Source organism: Ursus arctos, unplaced genomic scaffold (assembly GCF_023065955.2).
Source record: "Ursus arctos isolate Adak ecotype North America unplaced genomic scaffold, UrsArc2.0 scaffold_9, whole genome shotgun sequence".
Lineage (NCBI taxonomy): Eukaryota > Metazoa > Chordata > Mammalia > Carnivora > Ursidae > Ursus > Ursus arctos.
The window spans coordinates 81,416,282-81,440,747 of NW_026623111.1; the positions used below are offsets into that span (position 1 = coordinate 81,416,282).

The 24,466-nt window shown below is 34.1% G+C and overlaps 1 protein-coding gene and 1 pseudogene across 2 annotated transcripts in view; both read right to left on the reverse strand.

The window, feature by feature from the left end:
- The window catches only part of SLC9B1 (solute carrier family 9 member B1), a 62,701-nt gene that overhangs the window by 18,230 nt on the left and 20,005 nt on the right, over positions 1-24,466 (reverse strand). For both annotated transcript variants that reach the window (XM_057309605.1, XM_044388047.3), the window contains exons 3-6: positions 22,974-23,112; positions 8,687-8,857; positions 7,075-7,217; positions 5,945-6,072 (exon numbers count right to left, since the gene is read on the reverse strand). In XM_057309605.1, the coding sequence (XP_057165588.1) occupies positions 5,945-6,072; positions 7,075-7,217; positions 8,687-8,857; positions 22,974-23,112 (581 nt within the window). The remainder of the gene's footprint in view (positions 1-5,944; positions 6,073-7,074; positions 7,218-8,686; positions 8,858-22,973; positions 23,113-24,466) is intronic.
- LOC113263094 (60S ribosomal protein L17-like) lies at positions 9,141-9,732 on the reverse strand (annotated as a pseudogene).

Consider the following 24,466-nt stretch of genomic DNA (forward strand, 5'->3'; position numbering starts at 1 on the left):
AGACAAAAAATAACAAAAAACTATTTTCAGACATTGGACAACAGACAGTACAAGACTGTTACAAATGAGAAAAGGGAAACAAATTAAACCTCACTAATGTCCAGGTTTTCTGCTTGGGAGCAATTTCAAGGCTGTGGTGGAGGAAAACCAAATAAAGCCCAACAAGCTTGCTGAGTTGAGGAGAAAAGAGTCTAGGAAAGCCAAGGCAGCCCACAAATTTGGACAAGTATAACACCTAAAGAAAGATTACTGAGAAGCAATAAGATAAATAATTTCCAGAGCTCACAGAAGGCTGGGAAAACCTTTGGATTCCCACCAACTAGAGTGGAGATACCTCATCAAACACGTAAGGCATTCATTAGAAACTCAGAAGGGCCACACTTTAGAAGGGAACTAAATTATCCCTACAGTAAAGCTACTCTAGATAATCCTGCCTTCTGGGACAAAGTCTAACATTCTAAAGAAAAATAACAAAATCCAGATTTCAACAATGTAAAACTTACAAAATCTGGCATCTGATCACTAGACATATGAAGGGGCAGGACTGGGGGAAAAATCAGTTAATAGAACACAGATCCACAATTGACAGCAATGAGGGAAACGATAGATCAATATGTTAACACAGCTGTTATAAATATGTTACATACAGAACACATAAATATGTTCCTTAAAAATCTCAAGGAAAACATGAACATAATGGGGAAAAAAGTGGAAGACAGAATAAAGAACCAAGAGAACTTTTGGAAATAAAAAATGGCAGTATCTGGGGCGCCTGGGTAGCGCAGTCGTTAAGCATCTGCCTTTGGCTCAGGGCATAATCCCGGTGTTATGGGATCAAGCCCCACATCAGGCTCCTCCGTTGGGAGCCTGCTTCTTCCTCTCCCACTCCCCCTGCCTGTGTTCCCGCTCTCGCTGGCTGTCTCTGTCAAATAAATAAATAAAATCTTAAAAAAAAAAAGGCAGTATCTGATGGAAACAACCTAAGTATCTGCCAGTGGATGAGTAGATAAAGAAGTTGTGGTATATGTGTTTGGTGTGTGTGTGTGTGTGTGTGTGCGTGTGCATGCGCGCGCACACACACACACACGTATGCAATAGAATATTATTCAACCATAAGAAAGAAATGCTGCCATTTGCAACAACACAGGTGGACCTTGACAGGATTATGCTAAGTGAAATAAGTCAGACAGAGAAAGGCAAATACTGTATGATCTCATTTACATTTGGAATCTAAAAAAGCTGAACTCATAGAAATAAAGTCAAATGGTGGTTACTAGGGTCTGGGGGGTGGGAGAAATGGGGAAATGTTAGTCAATAGAGTATAAACTTCCAATTATAAGATGAGTAAGTTTTGGAGCTGTAATGTACAGCATGGTGATTATAGTTAATGGTACTGTATTATATACTTGAAAGTTGCTAAGGGAGATGGTCTTAAATGTTCTCACCACACACACACACACACACACACACACACACACACACAAAGGTAATTATGTGACAAGATGGAGGCGTTAACCAATGCTATGTTGGTAATCATTTTGCAATATATAAGTGTATCAAATCAACACGTTGTATATCTTAAGCTTACAAAATGTTATATGTGAATTGTATCTCAATGAAGTTGAAAAGAAATGTATGATGGCTTTTGACAAAAAAATGCAATATCTGAATTTTAAAAAATTCAGTAGATAGGATTGAGAGAAGGTTGAACATTGCAGAAGAAAAGATCAATGAACTTGAAGACGTAGCAATAAAATATGTCCAAAATGAAGTGCAAGCAGTATAGATGTCCATCAATAGTTGAATGGATAAAGAAGATGTGGGGTGTGTGTGAGTGTGTGTGTGTGTATATATATATATATATATATATAAGAGAGAGAGAGTTTATATACATATATATACCTCATCGTCTTTATCCATTCATCAGTTGATGGACATCTGGGCTCTTTCCATAATTTGGCTATTGTTGACAATGCTGCTATAAACATTGTGGTGCATGTATTCCTTTGAATTAGTATTTTTTTAATCCTTTGGGTAAATATCTAGTAGTGCAACTGCTGGGTTGTTGGCAGTTCTATTTTTAACTTTTTGAGGAACCTCCATACCGTTTTCCAGAGTGGCTGTACCAGTTTGCATTCCCACCCACAGTGTAAGAGGGTTCCCCTTTCTCTGCATCTTCACCAACATCTGCTGCTTCCTGTGTTGTTAATTTTAGCCATTCTGACAGGTGGGAGGTGATATCTCATTGTGTTTTTTTTTTTTTTAAGATTTTATTTATTTATTCGACAGAGAGAGAGACAGCCAGCGAGAGAGGGAACACAAGCAGGGGGAGTGGGAGAGGAAGAAGCAGACTCATAGCGGAGGAGCCTGATGTGGGGCTCGATCCCATAACGCCAGGATCACGCCCTGAGCCGAAGGCAGACGCTTAACCGCTGTGCCACCCAGGCACCCCTCATTGTGGTTTTGATTTGCATGTCCCTCATGATAAGTGATGTTAAGCATTTTTCATGTGTCTGTTAGCCATCTGTATGTCTTCTTCGGAAAAATGTCTATTCATGTCTTCTGCCCATTTTTTAACTGGATTAGTTGTTTTTTGGGGTGTTGAGTTTTATGAGTTCTTTATATATTTTGGATATCAATCCTTTATCAGATATGTCATTTACAAGTATCTTCTCCCATTCCAAAGGTTGCCTTTTAGTTTTGTTGATTGTTTCCTTTGCTGTGCAGAAGCTTTTTATCTTGATGAAGTCCCAATAGTTTACTTTTGCTTTTGTTTCCCTTGCCTAAAGCTACAACTTTATACCACTACAAATCCACTAAAAAATGATAAAATTGAGTAGACAGACACTTCCAAGTATTGGAGAGGATGTGGATGGCCTACAATTTTATATATTGTTGGTGGGAATATACTATAATACTTTGGAAAACCGTTTGGCACTATGTATGTATGTATGTATGTATGTATGTATGTATTCATATTTACTTATTCTTTTAAAGATTTTATTTTACGTAATCTCTACATGGGCCTTGAACTCACAACCATGAAATCAAGAGTTGCATGCTCTACTGACTGAGCCAGCCAGGCACCCCATTTTTTAAATAAAATTAAACATTATCTTACCATATGATCCAGGAAATCTACTCTTACGTATTTCCCTAAGAAATGAAAACAAATGTCTACGCAAAGATTTGAACGCAAAAGTTCATAGCAGTTTTATTTGTAATGGCTGAACTGGAAACAATCTAAATATCCATCAACAAATGAATAAAGTTGGTGGTATATTCATACAATGAAATACTACTCTGCAATATAATGGAGTGAATAATATAGATGCATCTCAAAAACAACTTGCTGACCAAATGTTAAGCCAGAAACAAAAGAGTACATATAATTGCTTTATTTAAAACTCTAAAAAAATTGAATCTATTGTGACAGACAATAGATTGTGGGTTGCCTGGGGCCCCTGTGGAATTGACTGAGGGGGATTGTCAAGGGAATTTTTGGAAAGGTAATTAAAATATTTGACATCTCAATTGTGCTGGTGGTTACATGGGTATATAAATTTGTCAAAACTCATTGAAATGTTCACTAAAAATGGGTGCTCATTCTATTGTATGTGAACTGTACCACAATCAAATTTATTTTTTAAAAATCAGTAGCTTTCTTATATGTCTGCAAAAACTAATTAGAAAATGTTATGAAAAAATCTATTAATAACATCAATAAAAAACACAAAATACCTAAGAAAAAAACTATGAATTTAACTTAGATCTTTCTAAAAATGATAAACACTGTACAACTTAAGATAACGCCTAAATAATTGGGGAGATGTCTCAATATTATAAAGGTTTCACCTCTCCTCCAAAATAATTTATTAAAATGTTGCTATGCCAATTAAAATATTCTCAGGAGTTTTCACTGAAATTGACAAGCTGATTCTAAAATTCATTTGGGAGAATAAGAGCTTAGAATGAAAAACCAAGTAAATGTAAAAAAGAAGATATTGTTTTTGTAAACGCAAAATGGTTCAAACCTTAGAATAGTGACACAGAAATAGACAAAACAGATTGGAAGAAAACAGAACACAAAGTATAAAAACAAATCTATGGGATTTGTTACATGATAAAACCAACATTTCAGATCAATGGGGACAAGAAAGAAATTTTCTATAAATGGTGTTGAAACAACTACCTATTCATGTGGAAAAGAATGTAGCCAGATCCTCACATGTAATAAGCTCTAACTATTTTAAAAGAATTTTAAAAAATTAACTTTAAAGTAATGAGAATAAAATATAAAAGAATATATTTGTGATCATAAGTTAAAAAGGACCTTTTGAATGACACATAGAAAGGCATTAAACAGAAACAGAAATATTGATAAATTTGATTACATTAAAAACCCTTTGTATAGCAAAAGCAGTTACACTCTGCTTCCCCATGCCCTCATTTTTCTTTTAGATTTTCAAGGTCAAGGAATGGTTTTATGTATTTGCTCTTCTATCTGTTGGAAATAATAAAATACCCTTTTTAGAGAAAAAGAAAGTCACCATAAGCAAAGTTAAATATCTAGTTGTGTACTAGGACAAGATATTTGCAATACCTGTAACAAAACACTGAAATAATCAATAAGAAAGAAAAGAATAACTCAACAGAAAAAAAGAAAAACGGTATGAAGAGGCTAGTATAAAAATACTCAAGCACATTAGTAAATGCATATTCAACAACAATGAAATATCATTTTTCATCACCAGATTGGAAGAAATCATAAAAGTTTGGTAATATCAAGAATTTGCAAGGATGTGAAAGGATAACAATTATTTTCATACCCTGCAGGTGATAGGGCAAATTGGTATGTGTTGAAGGCATTTTGATAGTATCCATCAAAACTAAAAATGCACATAACCTAGGTAACTATCCTAGAAGAACTCACATTTGTGCAAAATGAGACAAATAAAATGTATTTGTTGTAACACTGTAAATAAAATCTGGTCTTATCATACAATGTAACACTATACAACAATTAAACAAATGAACTACATTTTTAAATATGTATAATCTCAAGAATACTGTTGAGTAAAAAAGAGAAAATTGCAAAGAAAGTGATACATTCTTTGATATGATTTATACAATATATATGTACACAGTAGATATATCCCTGGAAAACAGAGTATTATTTTATGTATTTTCATATAAATCATATGGACTGTTAATTTTATAGGTCTAGAATGATAACATAAAACTCATAAAAGTTGTTACTTTGGGTAGGGGTATAGGCACTACGATTTGAAGGCATGTTAAAAGGCTTTTTACTTTTGTATGTAAAGTTCTAATTTTTCAAAAGTAAAATGCATTTGGGTATTACTTTTATAATAAAAATTAATTTTAAAGAATCCACTGAACTTTACTATATATTCAGATGGATAAGTAGAGGCAAAAGGTAAATGCACTGAAAAATGAAAATGAGTTTAGGATCTAGAGAGAGTTATTATAGACTATTATTCTGAGGAATTGGGACATGAAGGGAAATGAACAGTGGGTAAAAATAGATGGGACATTGGATATAGAGAGTGTTTTTGTTATAATATCTATATCTATATAAAGTCTCTCTCACGTATGTATATGATATATACATACAATGTATAAGGAACCATTGGATGGGTTAAAAAGTAGAAATAGATCATAGTATAGGAGCGAAGGAATAAACTGATGAAGTGAATTATCTTGCCCTAAACATTTAGGGACTATGTATGCATGTTTGTTAAGGATATGGTAGATTTAGGACATGGCTCTGCTTCTGACCAACCAATTTTCAAGGTTTTCTACCACTGTGAAAAGAATTTTAATGAGAAATTTGTCTATATAATATTCTGATTATTTTGATAATTTTAAACCAAGCATTCCTAACTGGATATTTTTGTAAAGAAAAATGAGAAAAAGTTACCCCAACAGAAATCCCCATTGCCAGGGAAAATTCATAAGGAAGTGGGAAATAACAGCAGTTGAACATGCCTCCATGAGGCATGGACCAATAGCCAACCTGAAACAAACTCTCTTCAAATGTTTCAAAGCCTGGAATATAAAAATAATCACATTTAGACAAGCTTATAATGGCCAACAAGAAAATTATTTTAAGTATGTCAGATTGGATCATAAACTATTTCACATTTTATAAAATGTTGTATCTAAATTATTTTAAAAGATCCATTTGTCTGTAATTAAATAACTATTTCTACCTTCCTTAATCTTTCTTGTAAATAGTATAATGAAAGTAATCTATAGATTTCCATCAGTTAACTTTTAGAAATGACCTGCTTGATTAATTTAATAATTATAATAGAAAATATCAATGTGCCAAAAGAGAAAATCACGTAAAGAGAGCATAACTCACTAAAAGGGAGAACTTTAAAATTTTTTTCATTGGTTCGATTTTTCTACTGGAGCATACAATAAATTATCACTGCTTTTATGTTCTTTTTTTTTTTAAGATTTATTTATTTATTTGACAGAGAGAGAGAGAGAGAGTGCAGAAGCAGGGGGAGCTGCAGAGGGAGAGGGAGAAGCAGGCTTCCTGATGCAGGGGGCTCCATCCCAGGACCTTGGGATCATGACCTGAGCGGAGGGCAGATGCTCAACCGACTGAGCCACCCAGATGCCCCTGTCTTCATGCTCTTGAGATGTTTCCACTAAACTCATATATTTGCTGTTTGACTACTATTATACTCATGAATAGTCATCTTTTTAAAGCCCAAATAGATTTATGATTCCTAGATATTAATGTTTTAAGAAATATTTTTAAAAGATTAGCTTCTACAATAATGCAAAGGTAATCAGGCACATACTTCTGTGGTGGGGGGAGTCATGAAACAAAAATATTACCAAAATTCTTAACCCTTCTGAGAAACAAAACAAAAGAAAAGCAAAAACAGTTTAGGAGTGGACCTTATCCTTTAACTTAAAAGTAAACAGTTCTCCATAGAAAAGCTGCAGCTCCCAAATACAAATGCCGTACAAGCATTTCTACCAGCCTCTAATATTTAAAATATTTTTTTCAAGATATAATTAGAAATCTACCTGTGGATCGAGTCCAAGCCCAGCTTGTATTAGGATAATGGTAAGGGCAGTGTTTCTTAAAGTTGAAGACCACATGTTATTAACACGGATGTAATTACTGAGGAATGGAACATTCCTGACAGTAAAACCAGCCAGTAACATCCCTTAAAAGAAAGAAAATAAAGCATGTCGGATTCAGTTCATTTTTCTAAGTTAGTAAAGAGAAATGTTTAATTTCTCTTCTTCAAATACACTACGTCTCATTGCTTTGGTGAATGGCAGCTTATATACAAATAGAGGAGGCAGCGTAAGTCAAGGAATGGAGATAAGAACTGACATATCTCAAAAGGCTACAACAAGTAATTCAGTGTTGTTGGAACATAAAGGGCAAGGATGGGAGTGGGAGAATGGGCAGGAAAGGCCAGATAATATAAAGCTACCCCCCTGCAGCCTCCATTCCCACTGCTTTGGTAGAGTAACGCACCATAGGAAAGTTTTAGGAGGAAGTGACATAATGAGTCTTGTATTCTCTATGTGATGGTCTTGATGAATTAGATAGACAAAACTGGAGGAGAGAACAATTAGAAGGCTCTGTCATGCGGTAGGAGAAGAAAGGGAAGAATGAAGGGAGAGGGTAAACAGAAGTGGGAATGAACCACGAGAGACTATGGACTCTGAGAAACAAACTGAGGGTTTCAGAGGGGAAGGGGGGTGGGGGATTGGGCTAGGCTGGTGGTGGGTATTAAGGAGGGCATGTATTGCATGGAGCACTGGGTGTTACACGCAAACAATGAATCATGGAACACTACATCAAAAACTAATGATGTACTGTATGGTGACTAACATAACATAATAAAAAAAAAAAGAAAAGAAAGAAAAGAAGGCTCTGTCATAGTCCACTGAAGAGCTGGGAAACAAATAGCCTAAACTAGGACAAGAGTGGGTTTTGGAGAAAAAAAATTCAATAAATACTTAGCAGGTGCTGAAAGGGTATCGTGGACATAGAAAGGGTCTTAGAAATAGGATGGAGTGATTATCTTTAATGACAGTGTACTGAATATTTGGGTGTATTGAATACTTAGAAGATATGAGACACTGCTAATAGAAGTTCTTCCACTAATTTTCCTCTGTCCAGATGGAGAGTTACATAATGATGGTAATGAAGAAATAGGATATAATACTAGTTAGGCAGATGATGCACCCATGAATGTACATAGTGGAGATACCCAAATAGCTTACTCAAAAACCGTAAAACCTCCTTATGCCCTAATCACTACAGTATTTGAATCTTAAATTGTATTTGAGTTAGGTTATCCACAGAAAAATTCAGTCTTCCCAAATATTTCTTTTTCTACAATATATTTAAAATTTTAAAAAGTCCTATAAAACAATAAAGAAACAGGAATCATATATTGAATATATTTAAATTATTTCAAAAATATATTTCAGAAAAAAATCTCTGTGCTCATGTGTAGAAATAGTTTTATAAATGAGCTATATGCACACATATAAATATATACATAAAGATCATATTACATTGAAATATTTCTAAATTATATCTATTCTGACTAGAGTATGTTCATAATTTACATATAGTTAATAACAAAGAAATAAGAGCTAACTGTACACTTACCAAGAAGAGGTGGAAGGTGAGGCACTGAAGGTATTCTAATGAGTTCCAAAAGTTTCCCCCCAATAATGGCACTATAAAAGATAATTAATAGTCCAAATAAATTTCCACCAGGGAGAACTTCAGGGCCTGAGAATGACCACGCTGCGCACCATACCATAAAAAATGCAACTCCTGAAATATAAAAAAAGCATATATCCATATATCTACATAGACATAGATACATACGTACAAGAGATGAATTCTATTTTATCAAATATCGTATTAATAGTCCTATATAACGAATGATACATAGCATAGACTAATGTTGATTGCTAGCATAATTAAAGAAATATCTGTTTAACATATATTCTAAAGTCTCTATCAATTTATGGGACAAGTTTTTAACAAAGTATTATTATTATTTTTCTGAGAATACTTCAAATATGCTTAATAATACAAGACAACCAATATTCTCTTTTTATTTTTATTTGCATTTATTCTGTGCAGAATTTACTCCCAGGCCATAAGTTTTTGTTTCTTCAGTTTCTTCTGGGATATCTTTTTCTTCTGTGCAACCTCCTCTTCTGGTTTAGGAACAATCAGCTCTTTTTCAGTAAGGATCACCCTGATGTGTCAAGGAGAGCTCAGGTAGGGGTTAATCCGACCATGAGTCCTATAAATTCTGTGCTGCATCTTGGGGGCTTTGTTCACCCAGATGTGCTCAATGACCAGACAATCGACATCTAAGCCCTTAAGTTCAGCATTACTCTCTGAATTTTTACACATGTGCAGTAAAAATTCAGCACTCTTCTTGGGCCACCAACCCTGTGTCCAGCCCCACTGTTTGGCCTGGGCACACCTACCAACTCTATCATGGTAATGAAGGAATGGCACACACTGCTTCCACAAAGTGACGTCTTTCAGATACTTGGTGACTTTTCAAATATGCATACCCTTGATGGCCTGGGGAGCTTCACATGTGTTCTTAAAGTGAATACACAGATTTGAACCTCTTGATTTGCATGATTTTGTAGGGTTTTCTGGGTCAAGTGAATAGTGGACCATTTTCAGAGGTCACCTCAGGCCACTTAGGGGAAGAGCCAAAGTATTATTACTTTAAAAAAATATTTTAAAAGTATATGTGAGTACTTTAAAGTACTAAACTGTTCTCATAATATATGATATTTAAAAAATGTTATGGTAATATTATAAGCTTTACTTCATTTTATATCTTAGAGTAGCTTTTGTTTCTTACATTCCACATGAGTGAAATCATATGGTATTTGTCTTTCTCTGACTGATTTATTTTGCTTAGCATAATACACTCTGGCTCCATCCATGTCATTGCAAATGGCAAGATTTCATTATTTTTGATGGCTGAGTAATATTCAATTATATATCTGTATCTATATATCTATATCTATATATATCACATCTTCCTTATCCATTCATCAGTTGATGGACATTGGGCTCTCTCCATAGTTTGGCTATCATTGATAATGCTGCTGTAAACATCAGGGTGCATGTACCCCTTCAAATCTGTATTTTTGTATGCTTTGGGTAAATATCTAGTAGTGCAATTGCTGGATTTTAGGATAGTTTTATTTTTAACTTTTTGAGGAACCTCCATACTGTTTTCCAGAGTGGCTGCACCAGTTTGCATTCCCATGAACTGTGCAAGAGGGTTCTCTTTTTTCTTCATCCTTGTCAACACCTGTTGTTTCTTGTGTTGTTAATTTTAGCCATTCTGACAGGTGTGAGGTAGTATCTCATTGTGGTTTTGATTTGTACTTCCCTGAGAGGAGCATTTATTTAAAAAAAAAAAAAAGCCAGGGTTTTGTGTAGGACTGGTGAAAGTCTGAGGCCTTCCTGCCTGGGATCACTATCACTCCTTCCCTCATTTTCCCTCACTTACTTCATTTGGGAAAAACTTTAGTTTTACCAGCATGGTGCTAGATTAAAAATCAGCTGCTTTGTTGCCAGAGGAGGTGGAGAAGATTTGATATGGAATGGAGGGAGAAAACCCGTGACTTTGCTGGCTAAAAATGGCAGATTGGTTTCAGAACTGGCAGAAAAAAACATGCAGTGGTGGTAGTTTGAGGTTGCAGTTCAAGTTGATATGAGTAGCAGACAAGCTAAAAATTTAACTAGGAGATCTTAAAGGTTGAGGTAAGTTCTCCACATATCTATGGCTGATTGGGAAAGTATGCAAGTGCAGAGAAGACTCAGACAGTATGGCAAAAAGTAAAAAATAAATAATAATAATAATAATAATAATAATAATAATAATAATAATGTGAGACTTGATTACCAGCAGCAATTTTGAATGCCTTCTTCAACCCACCTACAGATCACTTGGCAGAGGTTGGAAGCCTTATTGGCTTGAACACAATGTCTCCCCTAAATCATTAGGTGACTATTAAGCTGTGCAGACAAAAGAGAAACTCCTAGGAAGACAGGCTAAAAACAAATAAACAAAAACTAAGAGACGTCAGCTGCTGCAAACCATGGGGCAGAATGATTCCACCAATATAAGTACATGCAAATTACCCAAACCACCACCACTGCCACCACCACCACCACCACCTTAAGAAAATAAAACTGAATTCAAAGTTGCTGTAATGTGTAACTAAAATGTTTCATTTTCAACCTCAACTTACTAGACATGCAAAGAAATGGGAAAATATGACCCATATTCAGAAGAAAAAAAGCAGTCAATAGACAATGAGTAAATGAATCCAGGTGTTGGATTTACAAAGTTTTCAAAACAGCCATTTAAAAAATTTTCAAATAATGAAAATGTAACATTTCATTTAATAAAGAATATCAGTAAAGAGATAAAATTTATTTAAAAATGGAAATCTGGAATTGAAATGTACAATTGAAATGAAAAGTTGACAAGAGAGGCTCAACAGCATTTTTAAGCTTGTGAAAGAAAATATCAGTGAACTTGAATATAGATCAACAGAGATTAATTAATCAATCTGAAAAACTAAAGGAAAAATGGAATAAAGAAAAATGAACAGAGCCTCAGACACCTATGGGATACTATCAAGAGTACTAATACCTGCATAACAGAAGCCCCAGGAGGAGAAGGGAAAGATACAAAGGGGCTGAAATATATTTGAAAATATAATGTCTGAAAACCTCCCAAAGTTAATAAAAAAAAAAAACATTAACTTACAGATGTAAGAAGCTCAACAAATCCCAAGTAGAATAAGCACAGGAGATCCACACCTAGAGATATCATCATTATCAAATTGTTAACAACAAAAGACAGAAGGAAAATCTTGGAAGTGGCAAGAAAATGACTCATCATGTACAGGGGAACACTAATGCAATTAAGAGCAGCATTTTCATCAGAAAAAACAAAAGCCAAAAGGCAGTGATATTTCAAAAGTGCAGAAAAAGGGGAACCTGGGTGGCTCAGTCAGTTGAGCATCAGACTCTTGATCTCAGCTCAGGTCTTGATCTCAGGATTGTGAGTTCAATTCCTCCACCCAGTGTGAAGCCTACTTAAAAAAAAAAAAGTGCAGAAAAAAACCTGTCAATCAAGAATTCAATATCTAGTAAGACTATTCTTCAAAGTGAAACTGAAATAAAGATATTCCCAGACAAACAAAAATAGAAAAAATTCACCCCCACTAATGAAATACTAAAGAAAATGTTGTAAGTTGAAAGGAAATGACAAAAGATGGTGATTTGGATCAATAAGAAGCAATAAAGGGCACTGGAAATGGTAAATAAATATCTAAGTATAGATGATTGTGTGTATGTATACATATACATATATATGTATATTTTTTTAAAAAGTTAAGATTATTAAAAGCAATAAGTATAACAAAATAAATAAGTATAAAAGATTGTGTGTGTATATATATGTATATATATATATACACATTCATTTTAAAAAAGCTAAGATTATTAAGAGCAATAAGCATAACAAAATATTGTTGAGTTTACAGCATATAGAGGTCTATTGGCTCAAAGCTGCTATACAACACAGGAATTAAATCAATATTAAACTGAAGTAGATCATGAAAAGTGAAGAAAATTATTATAATCCACGAGAAATCACTAAAACTAAAACCTCTAAAATATAGCTAAAAAATCAACAGGGAAATTGAAATAGTGCACTAACAATATTTGGTTAGCACAAAAGAAGGAGTAAAGAATGAACAGAAAAAACAAAAGACATGACACTTACAGAAAACAAGTAACAAAATGGTAGACATAAGTCCAACTATATGAGTAATTATGTTAAATATGAATGGTCTAAATTCAAAAGGCAAAAATTATCTTACTGGATTTAAAAAAAATAGTAAGATCCAAATACTTGGTGTCTACAAGAAACATACTTTGGATGAAACAGGCTGAATGTAAAAAGAAGAAAAAGACATATTATGCAAACAGTACTCATGTGTCAAAGAAGTAAACATAAGGGGAATTACAACATATCTTAAAGTGAATAAAAATGAAAACACAGCATATCAATATTAGTGGGATGTGATGGGCACACATGGAAATGTATAGCTTTAAAATATTAGAAAGAAAGAATTATCTAAAATTGGCAATAAAAACTTCCACCTTAACAACTTACAAAAAGAGAAGTAAATCAAACCAAAAGTAAGTAGAATGTATGAAATAAAAAAGATTGAAGTGGAAAATAAATAGAAAACAAAAACATTAGAGAAAAACAATGAAATAAAAATTAATTATTTGAGGTCAATAAAATAGATGTCTCTGGCTAGACTGACAAAGGAAAAAGAAGGTACAAATGAAGAAAATCAGGAATTAAAGAGGAAAAATCACCATAGGCTTTAGAGAAATTAAAATAATGCAAAGGAAATATTGTAAACAACTTCAAGCTAAAAATTAGATAACTAGATAAAATAGACAAATTCTGAGAAAGATATAAATTACCAAAACTGATTCAACAAGAAAGGAAAATAGAAATATACGATTAAACAATTCTGCTTCTAAGTATTTATCCAAAGAAAATAAAACCAGTAAGTCAAAAAAATATACGCACCCTCCTCATGTTCACCGCAGCATTATTTACAATAGCCAAGATAGGAAAACAACGTAAGGGAAAACAACGTTAAGTATACATTTAAGGGTGAATGGATAAATTGTGGTATATATAATGGAACATTTTTCAATCATAAAAAAGAAAAAACTTGGGGTGCCTGGCTGGCTCAATTGGTGGAGCATGCGACTCTTGATCTCTTGGAGTTGTGAGTTTGAGCCCCATTCTGGGTGTAGAGATTACTTAAAAATGAAATCTTAAAAAAAAAAGAAAAGAAAAGAAAGGAAAGGAAAAAAAACAAAACAAAAAACTTTTGCCATTTGAGACAACATGGATGGACCTTGAAAGTATTATGCTAAGTGAAGTAAGTCAGACAAAGTAAGACAAATACTGCATGCTCACTTATATATGGAATCTAAAAATCAAGCTTATAGATACAGAGAACAAACTGGTGGTTGCCAGAGGCATGGTTGAGGGGTTGGCAAGATGGGTGAAGGGGGTCAGAAGTTACAAACTTCCAGTTATAAAATAAATAAGTTATTGGGGTGTAATGTACAGCATGGTGACTATAGATACTGTATTATATATTTGAAAGTTGCTAAGAGAGTAGAACTTAAAATTTATCATTACAAGAAAAAAAGGTTTCTATGTATGATGATGGATGTTTACTAGACTTATTGTGGTGATCATTTTGTAATATATACAAACATAGAATCATTATAGTGTGCACCTAAAACTAATATAAGGTTATATGTCAATTATACCTCAATTTAGAAAATTAAAAAAAAAGCCAAATTGAGACATTTTCAGACAAAAGCTGAAAGAATGCTAGAAGACTTATACTACAAAGAACATTACAAGAAGTTCTTTAGACTGAAGGGGAAGAATTCCACATGAAAATTCAGATTGCCAGAAAGAAATGGAGAGAACCAGAGAATGTAAATATGTGGACAAATATGAGACTTTTTTTTAACTTAAAAAAAAGACTTTTGGCTTTTTAAAAGCAAATGTAGAAGTAAGAATATATATATAAATGTAGAAGTAAAAATAAGAATGTAGAAGTAAAAATATATATAAATCTTGCACAGAGGGCCTAGGAGGGATAAATAAAGTCACATTGCTGTAAGGCTCCTTTTTGATGTGAGTGATGACCACAGGATATTTAGGCTTATAGTAAGTCTTATAGTTGGGTAGTGTTAGTTCTCTAGCTTTTAATTTTTCTCCTTTGATACTGCGTTGGCCCTTCTTGGTCTTTTGCCTCTCTATATAAACCTCAGAATGAGTTTGTGGGCATCCACAAAGTAACTTGTTGGGATTTTGATTGGGGTTGTGTTGAATCTATGGATCAAGTTGGAAAGAACTGACATCTTGACAATATTGAGTCTTCCATGAACAAGGAAAATCTGTGCATTGATTTAGTTCTTCTTTTAATTCTGTCACTCGAGTTTTGCAGTTTTCCTCATGTAGATCTTGTACATATTTTGTTAGATTTCTACCTAGGATTTTATTTTTAGGGATACTATCGTAAATAGTGATGTATTTTTAATTTCAAATTCCATTTGTTCGTTGTTGGTTGGTACATATGAATAACTGACTTTTGTATATTAACTTTTTATCCTGCAATCTTGTTATGCTTGCTTATTTGTCCCTGGAGTTTTCTTCTTGATTCTCTTAATTTTCTACACAATCATGTCATTTGTAAACAAGGGCAGCTTTATTTCTTCCTTCCCAATCTGATACGGTTTGTTTTTGCTTTTCTTATTCTATTAGCTAGGACTTATAGTACAATATTGAAAAGGAGTGGTGAGAGAGGGCATCCTTGTCTTATTCCTGATGTTAGGGGGAAAGCTTCTAGTTTCTCACCATTTACTATGATGGTGGCTATAGATTTTTAGTTGATTTATTTTTTTTTTATCGAGTTGAGGAAGTTTCCTTCTGTCTGTAAATTATGATGGATGTTGGATTTTATCACACGTTTTTCCTGCACCTATTATCATTATATGATTTTTCTTCTTTAGCCTGTTCATGTTATGGATTACAATCATTCATTTTCAAATATGAACCAAATTTGCATAACTAGAATAAATCTCCTATGGTTGTAGGATATACAATTCTTTTTATATATTGTTAAGTTTGATTTATTAATATTTTGTTGCAGATTTCTGCTTCTGTGTTTATCAGGGATATTGGTCTGTAGTTTTCTTTTTTGTAATGTCTTTGATTTGGGTATGAGGCTAATGCTGACCTCATAAAATGATTTGGGAACTATCCCTCTGCTTCTATCTTTGGGAAGAGATTGTAGAGAAGCATAATTTCTTTCCTAAATGTTTGGTAAGATTCATCAGTGAAGCCATTTAGGTCTGGTGCTTTTTGTTTTGGGAGGTTATTAATTATTGATTCAATTTATGTAATAGATATATATATACATTTTTTTAAAGATTTTATTTATTTATTCAACAGAGATAGAGACAGCCAGCGAGAGAGGGAACACAAGCGGGGGGAGTGGGAGAGGAAGAAGCAGGCTCATAGCAGAGGAGCCCGATGTGGGGCTCGATCCCATAACGCCGGGATCACGCCCTGAGCCGAAGGTAGACGCTTAACCGCTGTGCCACCCAGGCGCCCCAATAGATATATTTCTATTCAGATTGTCTATTTCTTCTTCTGTATATTTTGGCAGATTGTGTTTTTCAAGGAATTGGTCCATTTCTTCTCGATTATCAAATTTGTGGGCTAAGAGATGTTCACACTATTCCTTTATTATCTTTTTAAGGTCCATGGGATCTGTAGTGATGTCCCCTCTTTAATTTCTGATATTAGTGGATTATGTCTTCTTTGTGTTTTTCTTACCCTAGCTAGAGGCTTACTGAGGGTATCAGTCTTAGGAAAGAACCAGCTTTTGGTTTCATTGATTTTTTGCTATTGTTTTAAATTTCAATGACATCTGCTCTAGTTTTTGCTATTTCTTTTCTTCTGTTTACTTTGGGTTTCATCTGCTCCTTTTTCAGTTTCCTAATGTGGAAGCTTAGAAGATTGATTTTAGATCTTTATTCTTTTCTAAAATGTGCATTCAATGTTATAAATTTTCCTCTAACACTGCTTTCATCACAAATTTTCATAAGTTGTATTTTCATTTTCATTTAGTTCCAAATATTTTAAAATATCACTTGAGGTTTCCATGTATTATTTAGAAATGTATTGTTTAATCTCCAAGTATTCTAGGATTTTCCAGCTGCCTTTCTTTTGAATTTTAGTTTAAATCCTTTATGGTCTGAGGGTATACACTGTATGATTTTTATTCTTTTAGATTTATTTAGGTGTTTTGTCTGTGTATGACAGAATGTGGTCTATCTTAGTGAATGTTCCCTGTGAGCTTGAGAATAATGCATATTATGCTATTGTTAGATGAAGTAGTCTATAAGTGTTCATTATATTCTGTTGATTGATGGTGTTGTTGAGTTCAACTATGTCCTTACTGATTTTCTGCCTGTTGGATCTGTCCTTCTCTGAGAGACCATTGAAGTCTCTAACTATAATTGTGGATTCATATATTTCTTCTTGTAGTTCTTTCAGTTTTTGCTTCATGTGAATTGACACATGGGAACATGTCTGTTGTCAGACACATATACACATTAAGGATTATCATGTCTTCTTGGGAATTGACTCCTTTATCATTATGTAATACCCTCTTTATCCCTGATAATATTCCTTACTCTGAAGTCTGCTGTCTGAAATCAATATTTCATCTTTCTTTTACTAAGTGTTTACATGGTATATCTTTCTTCATCCCTTTACTTGTATGTGTCTTTATATTAAAAGTGGTTTCTTATAGACAACATATAGCTGGATCTAGGGTTTTTAAAAAAATATTTTATTTTTAGGATTAAAAAAATTATTACATTCGATTAGTCAGCATATAGTACATCATTAGTTTTTGACATAGTGTTCAATGATTCATTAGTTGCGTATAACACCCAGTGCTCATCACAACACGTGCCCTACTCATCACCCAGTTACCCCATCCCCTGACCCCCCTCCCTTCTGTAACCCTCAATTTGGTTCCTGGAGTCTAGAGTCTCTCACGGTTTGTCTATGTTTTTTGATACACTGACAATTGGTCTTTACTGGTATATTTAGACCATTGACATTTAAAACTATTATTAATAAAGTTAGATTAATATCCACCATGTTTGTTACTGTTTGCTATTTATTGCCCCTATTCTTTGTTTCTATTTTTTGTCTTTTTACCTTCTGTGGCAATTAACTGATCATTTTATATACTTATATTTTCTCTCCATTCTTAGCATATCAATTATACTTATTTTTTCATTTTCTTTTAGGGGTTGTCCTACAGTTTATAATATACATCTACAACTAATCGAAGTCCACTTTCAAATAACACTACCACTTCATGGGTAGTACAAGTACCTTATAAAAACAAAATATTCTATTCCTAATTCCTTCTTCCTGTTTCTTGTATCACTGCTTTCATTCATTTTACTTATGCATTAGCTATAATCAGTGAATATATTTTTGCTATTATTGTGAACTGTTCTCTGTTCAATTAAAGAATATTAAAAAATGCTTTTGTCTTACCTTCACTTATTCCTTCTCTGATGCTCTTCCTTCTTTATGTAAATCTGGATTTCTGACTTAATTTTTTTCTCTCTGAAGAATTTCTTTTAACATTTTGCAAGGCAGATTTACTGGTTTGATTTTTTTTTTTTAATTTGAGAAAATCTTTATTTCTCTTTCACTTTTTTTTTTTTTTTTTTTTTAATTTGGGGGTGAGGGACAGAGGAAGAAAGAGAGAGAGAATCTTAGGCAGGCTCCATGCCCAGCACAGAGCCTGATGTGAGGCTCAATCTCACAACCCTGAGATCATGACCTCAGATAAAAAATCAGACGCTTAACTGACTGAGCCACCCGGAGCCCCTCTCCTTCATTTTTGAATGATAATTTTGTAGCATACAGAATTTTAGGTTAGTGTGTTTTTGTCTCAACACTTTAAATACTTCATTTCACTCTCTTTTTGCTTACATTGTTTCTGCAGATAAGTCAGATCTAATTTTTACCTTTGCTACCCTATCAGTAAAGTATTTTTCCCCCCTCTGGCTTCTTTCAAGACTTTTAAAAATCTTTGATTTCCTCTAGGTTGAATATGATATACCCAGGTGTAGTATTTTTGTTTGTTTATTTGTTTGTTTTTTGGTATTTATCCTGCTTGGAATTCTCTGAGCTTCCTGGATCTGTGTTTTTTCTATCTGACATTAATTTGGGGGAAGTTCTCAGCAATTATTGCTTCAAATAGTTCTTCTGCTGCTTTTTCTCTTCTGCTACTCCCATTATGTTTTGTAGTTGTCCCACAGTTCTTGTATATTCTGTTCCTTTTTTTCAATCTTTTTTTCCTCTTTACTTTTCAGCATTGGAAGTTTCTATTGACAGATCCACAAGCTCAGAGATTCTTTTGTGAGCTGTATACAGTTTATTAATGAATGCATCAAAGACATTTGTTTCCATTAGTGTTTTTGATTTCTAGCATTTCTTTTTAGTTCTTTCTTAGAACTTCTATCTCTCTGCTTACATTACCCTTCCATTCTTATATGTTTACTTTTCCATTGGAGCCCTTAGTATATTAGTCATAGTTGTTTTAAATTTATAGTCTGATAATTCCAACATACCTGCAATATCTGGGTCTAGTGATGCTTTGTCTCTTCAAACTATTTTTTTGCTTTTTAATACATCTTACATATTTTTGCTTAAAAGTGAATATATCATCCTGGGTAAAAAGACCTTTGGTAATATAGTGGTAAGCTGTGAAGGAAGGGGAAGACTTTCTATAGAGTTCTGAACCAGTCTTTACTGAGCCTGTGCTCCTGGGCTGTGAACCTCACAAGTGCCTTTCAGTTGTTTTTGTTTTTTTTTCCCCTACCCCATTAGGTTTTATAGGATGGCTAGTGGGGGTTATATAGAGGGGGCAAATTTGGGTTATTTCTCTTTTCCCAGGTCAGTTGGTTCCAATAAAATCCCCATACGTTAGGTTCTGATAAAACAGTTTCTCTTGAGGGAAGGTATTTTTAAGAAGAGCAGAAAGCTCTGGTATACTGCATATGATACCTTCTCCCTCCCCCTGCCAGATGGCTCCTGGAGGTAAAACTCACAAAAATGTGTTTCCCACACCATGAGTGGCCTACCGCCCTCAGACTTGTCCACACTAAGTCTCTAGCCAATTTGTCAATTACGGTTTAGGTTTACCTACCCTAGTTCTGGTTCCCACAGAGGTTTTTGCTCTGGTAATTTATGATTCTCTGCATCCACATGCTGTCTCCAATTCTGGGGGCAGTTATTTGCCCTCTACCCTTATTTCTTTGGTGTAACTAAGAAGAGTTGTTAATTTTTCAGTTTGTTTAGCTTTTTATATGTTAAGGTGGAGTGATTATGCTGGACCAGAAATTGGAAGTGTCTGGGATATTTTTTTTGAGCTCTAAAGTTTCAAGACTGCTTACTTCATAACACTGATGATAAGATTTTAATGGAGAAATTCTGGCCCAAAGATTATTTGAAAATCATAGCTGGATGTATAATAAAGCTTTCCTTTAATTTATTTAAAGGAAAAACAACTTTATGAAAATAGTTATAAAGTAACTTTTATTGAAAATAAAGTATCTTTATTGAAAGTAAACTTAAACAAAAAAGGAATAATAGCCTAAAACCTACACCTATTCCCCTAGAATATCCATTTCTTTGGAACTAGGCAAGCTACCACCCGAGTAAAAGACATAAATAGTGTGATTAAAAGTGATGAGACTGATTCCTACATGTAGTTGAGAGTTTAGATTCCCTACTAAATTAATTTATATGCACTATGGGATTGGTGAACTAAATATGATTTATAGAGAAACTGAAGCTGTATCTCCATTATCTAGAATATATGCTATTATCTAGAAAATATGTTTTAAGAGTTTCTTTAGTGCATGTAGAGTGTATGGGTGTGTGTGTGAGAGACAGAGATAAGACACAGACAGACAGATGAATATGGCGACAGAGAGACAGAGACAGAAAAAGAGAATACAAGAATATACACCCCTCCAAGATAGAAACATGGAAGATCCTTTTCCTATAAATTTCTCTAAACTTGAAAAATCAAAAATAACAAAAACAAAGGGGAAAACCAGTTAGGGACCCAAGTATGTTTGTAGTTTCAATACTGGTGTTATAAACTCCTAAATTATTTCCTGAGCAAACTGTAGTTCTCAATCTCAGTGGATAATCTTTGGTGACCAATATATTTTCCTCTCTTCACGGGCCCTGACCCTACTCCTAACAACTGCTGTATAGATAATGCCCACTAAAGACAGTATAGGGCCATGGGAATGTGCATGTAGAATCTATGTGCAGAAATTATATTTACAAAGGAGTTCAATCACCTTACACTGTCAGATGTTCAAGTTCAGCTTTAGAACCTTAAAAATATTGATGTTAATTAAAAAGCAACTTTTACTAAAGGAAAAATCAATTAATAAAATTTGGTTTCAAAAGTTTAAAGTTAGCAAGCAGCAAATAAAGTAAAATTTTAGGGGCGCCTGAGAGCTCAGTCAGATACAAGTGTCCGACTCTTGGTTTCTGCTTAGGTCGTGATCTCAGGGTCACGAGATCAAGTCCCACGTCAGCCTTGGCACTGGGTGCAGAGTCAGCTTGAGATTTTCTCTCCCTTTCCCTCTTCCCCTCCCCCAACTTGTGCATGTGCATGCTCTCTCCCTCTCAATAAATAAAATCTAAAAAAAAAAAGAAAATAAAGTTTTAAAACTTCAGTTACTTATCCTTCATGATACTTTAAACTAATTTTTGTTCTCTATAGGCTCTATACTTCTGGAGGCCAAAATCTCTCTAACTTAAATCGTATAGAATATCTAGGAAAAAATCAAGAAAATCTTTTATTAATATCAGGAGACAACTTATAAATATATGACAATGAGATGCTTTAAAATTTTAATGGTAAAGCAAATTTTATACAATTCTTTACAAGGCAGCAGCTTTTTAAAAATTTGGGTCCTAATTTTATTAAGAACCTTAATATTGTCAGGAGTATAATGTTCTTTCCAGCTGATTTAAAACTAAATATCAGGGGTGCCTGGGTGGCTCAGTTGGGTTCTATCCAACTGATGATTTTGGCTCAGGTCATGAGCTCATGGGTTGTGAGACTGAGCCCCACACTGGGCTCTGGGCTCTGTGGGAAGTCTGCTTGAGATTCTCTCCCTCTGCTCCTCCCTCAACTCACACTCACACTCACTCTTTCTCTCTCTCTCAAAATAAATCTTTAAAAAACTAAATATCAAAAGTAGGCTTTAAATAAAAATCTTTAATCAATGCCCATTCTTTCTCTCTCCCTCCCTCCCTCTCTTCCTTTTTCTTTTCTTTTCCCTTTCTTTTCTTTTTTCTTTCCTTCCTTCCTTCTTTCTTTCCCTTTCTTCATCTCTCCCTCCCTCCCTCCCTTTCTTCTTCTCTCCCTTCCTTCCTTCTTCCCTCCCTTCCTCCTTTCCCTTCCCTTTCCTCCATTCTTTCCCTTCCCTTCCTTCCTTTCCCTTTCCTTCCTTTCCTTTCCCTTCCTTTCCCTCCCTCCCTCCCTTCCTTCCTTCCTTCCTTCCTTCCTTCCTTCCTTCCTCCCTTCCTCCCTCCCTCCCTCCCACCCTCCTGCCCTGCCCTGCCCGGCCTTGCCTTGCCTTGCCTTTCAAGGAGGCTCCACACCCAATGTGGGGCTTGAACTCACAACCCTGAGATCAAGAGTTGGATGCTGTACTGACTGAGTCAGCCAGGCGCTCCTTAATCAATGCTGTTTCTAATCCCCAAGATTTAATGTAAGAAGTCATGAAAAATATTAAAATATGTTAAGCAATCATTATTAGTTTTTGACAGAGTTAAGGAAATATTTCCTCTTTGTCCACATATTGTTTGTAATAAGAGCTGAAGTATACAGCAAATCTACAGATTTAGCAGTGGCTCTGTTGGGTTTGTGTTTCAATATTTATCAAATATAGGAGTGCCTGGGTGGCTCAGTTGGTTAAGCATCTGCCTTTGGCTCTGGTCATGATCCCAGGTCCTAGGATCGCGCCCTGCATTGGGCTTTTTGCTTAGCGGGGAGCCTGCTTTTCCCTCTCCCTCTGCTGCTCCCCCTGCTTGTGCTCTCTCTGTGTCAAATAAATAAATAAATAAAAGCTTTAAAAATATAAATTTATTAAATATATCTCTCATTTTCTCTCCATTTACATTTCTTATTTCACATACCATTTGTAATAAGTTTATTCAATTTTCCTTGTGGAGGACAAGAACACTTCTTTTCCATCTGTGGTTTTGTTTCCTCTGTTTGTGACAAGACAGTTTCCTTAGTTTCTTCATGTTCACTAATACTACTGTCTTTGAGGATCTAAAGTAAAGCAAGGAAATCTTTTAAGAAATATACTTTTCATACAATTTTATGAACGTACGAAACCACCAAATCTCATCATTAAATTCATATTATTACTGTCACCATGGAGAATTACACATATAAAAGAATATTCATGCACTATATCATTAGGTATTTTAGGATGTCACAGGCGTGCACTTTGTGTACTCTTTAAGACTTGAGTCCCTGCTATTTTCATTTGTGATTTATGCATACTGAATAAATGAGCCTATAGTGTAGGCAGAATAATTAAAAGTGTTCCTCTTCAGTCTTACTTCCAAAGATTATTCGATAAAACTTTTTTTAGAATGAAAATACAACTAAGTTGGAAAGGAGGTGAAATATAATTTTACTTGGACTCATTTCATTTGAAAAATTATATAACTGGAAAAAATGAGAAAAACAGATCAAGCTTTCAGAAATTTAAGGTTCATGCTCCCACTATTAATTACAGATAATATCCTTAGGTAGTTCATGGGTTTAGCTACATCTTCTAGGCTTTTAATAGTAGTTAGTCTAATTATGAAACTGCTGATTTAGAAAAAAAAAAAAGACATCTTAGTTGGTGAGAATATTGAGAGGTTTCTCCCGATGTAAACAAAACAAGCCAAAAAATAAAAAAACAAAACAGAGTAGGGTTAACCCTTAAACAGAAATCTTCAAATTTGCCTTATTGTCACCATGGTGTGTGTGTGTGCATGTGCACATGTATGTATGTGTACACGCAGGCCAATACTTTGAGTGCACTGATAATATTTTGAGTGCAGTGGAGAGAGAACACTGCATTGTCACAAGAAATGGTAACAAAGGCTATAGGCACGGACAGATTAAGGAAGTGAAGAGGAAACATTTAATGACTAGAGAGGCAAAGGCACCACAGCAGCTAATGTAAATGAATTATGTAGCTCTTTTAATATCAAACTTCTTTAAATCTGATGATGATTAATTTGTTGGAGTTCTGGTATAGAGAATTTTATGGGAAGTCTGTCACTATACAAAAGGGCCAAGGTAAAGACACAAAGATGAATTTTGATTAGTGTGGATAACAGGTCATATGAGGTAAGACCATATTATTTTATATTTTATTATTTCAGAATTTATAATAAATTGACATAGACTAGGATGAAGTTTTTACAGACAAATAATTTGAATCAATGGTGAATATTTTAAATATTCAAAAGAAGAACTTTTGGGCCCTTAAGAACTATAGAAACCTCTATTTAAAAAAGTAAACAATTTTTTAAAAAGTTACTTTAAAAAGTAAACAATTTATAATTCCAATTATGAGCGATTATTATGCAGTAAAACTAGACCAACAGAAGGTCTATGACAT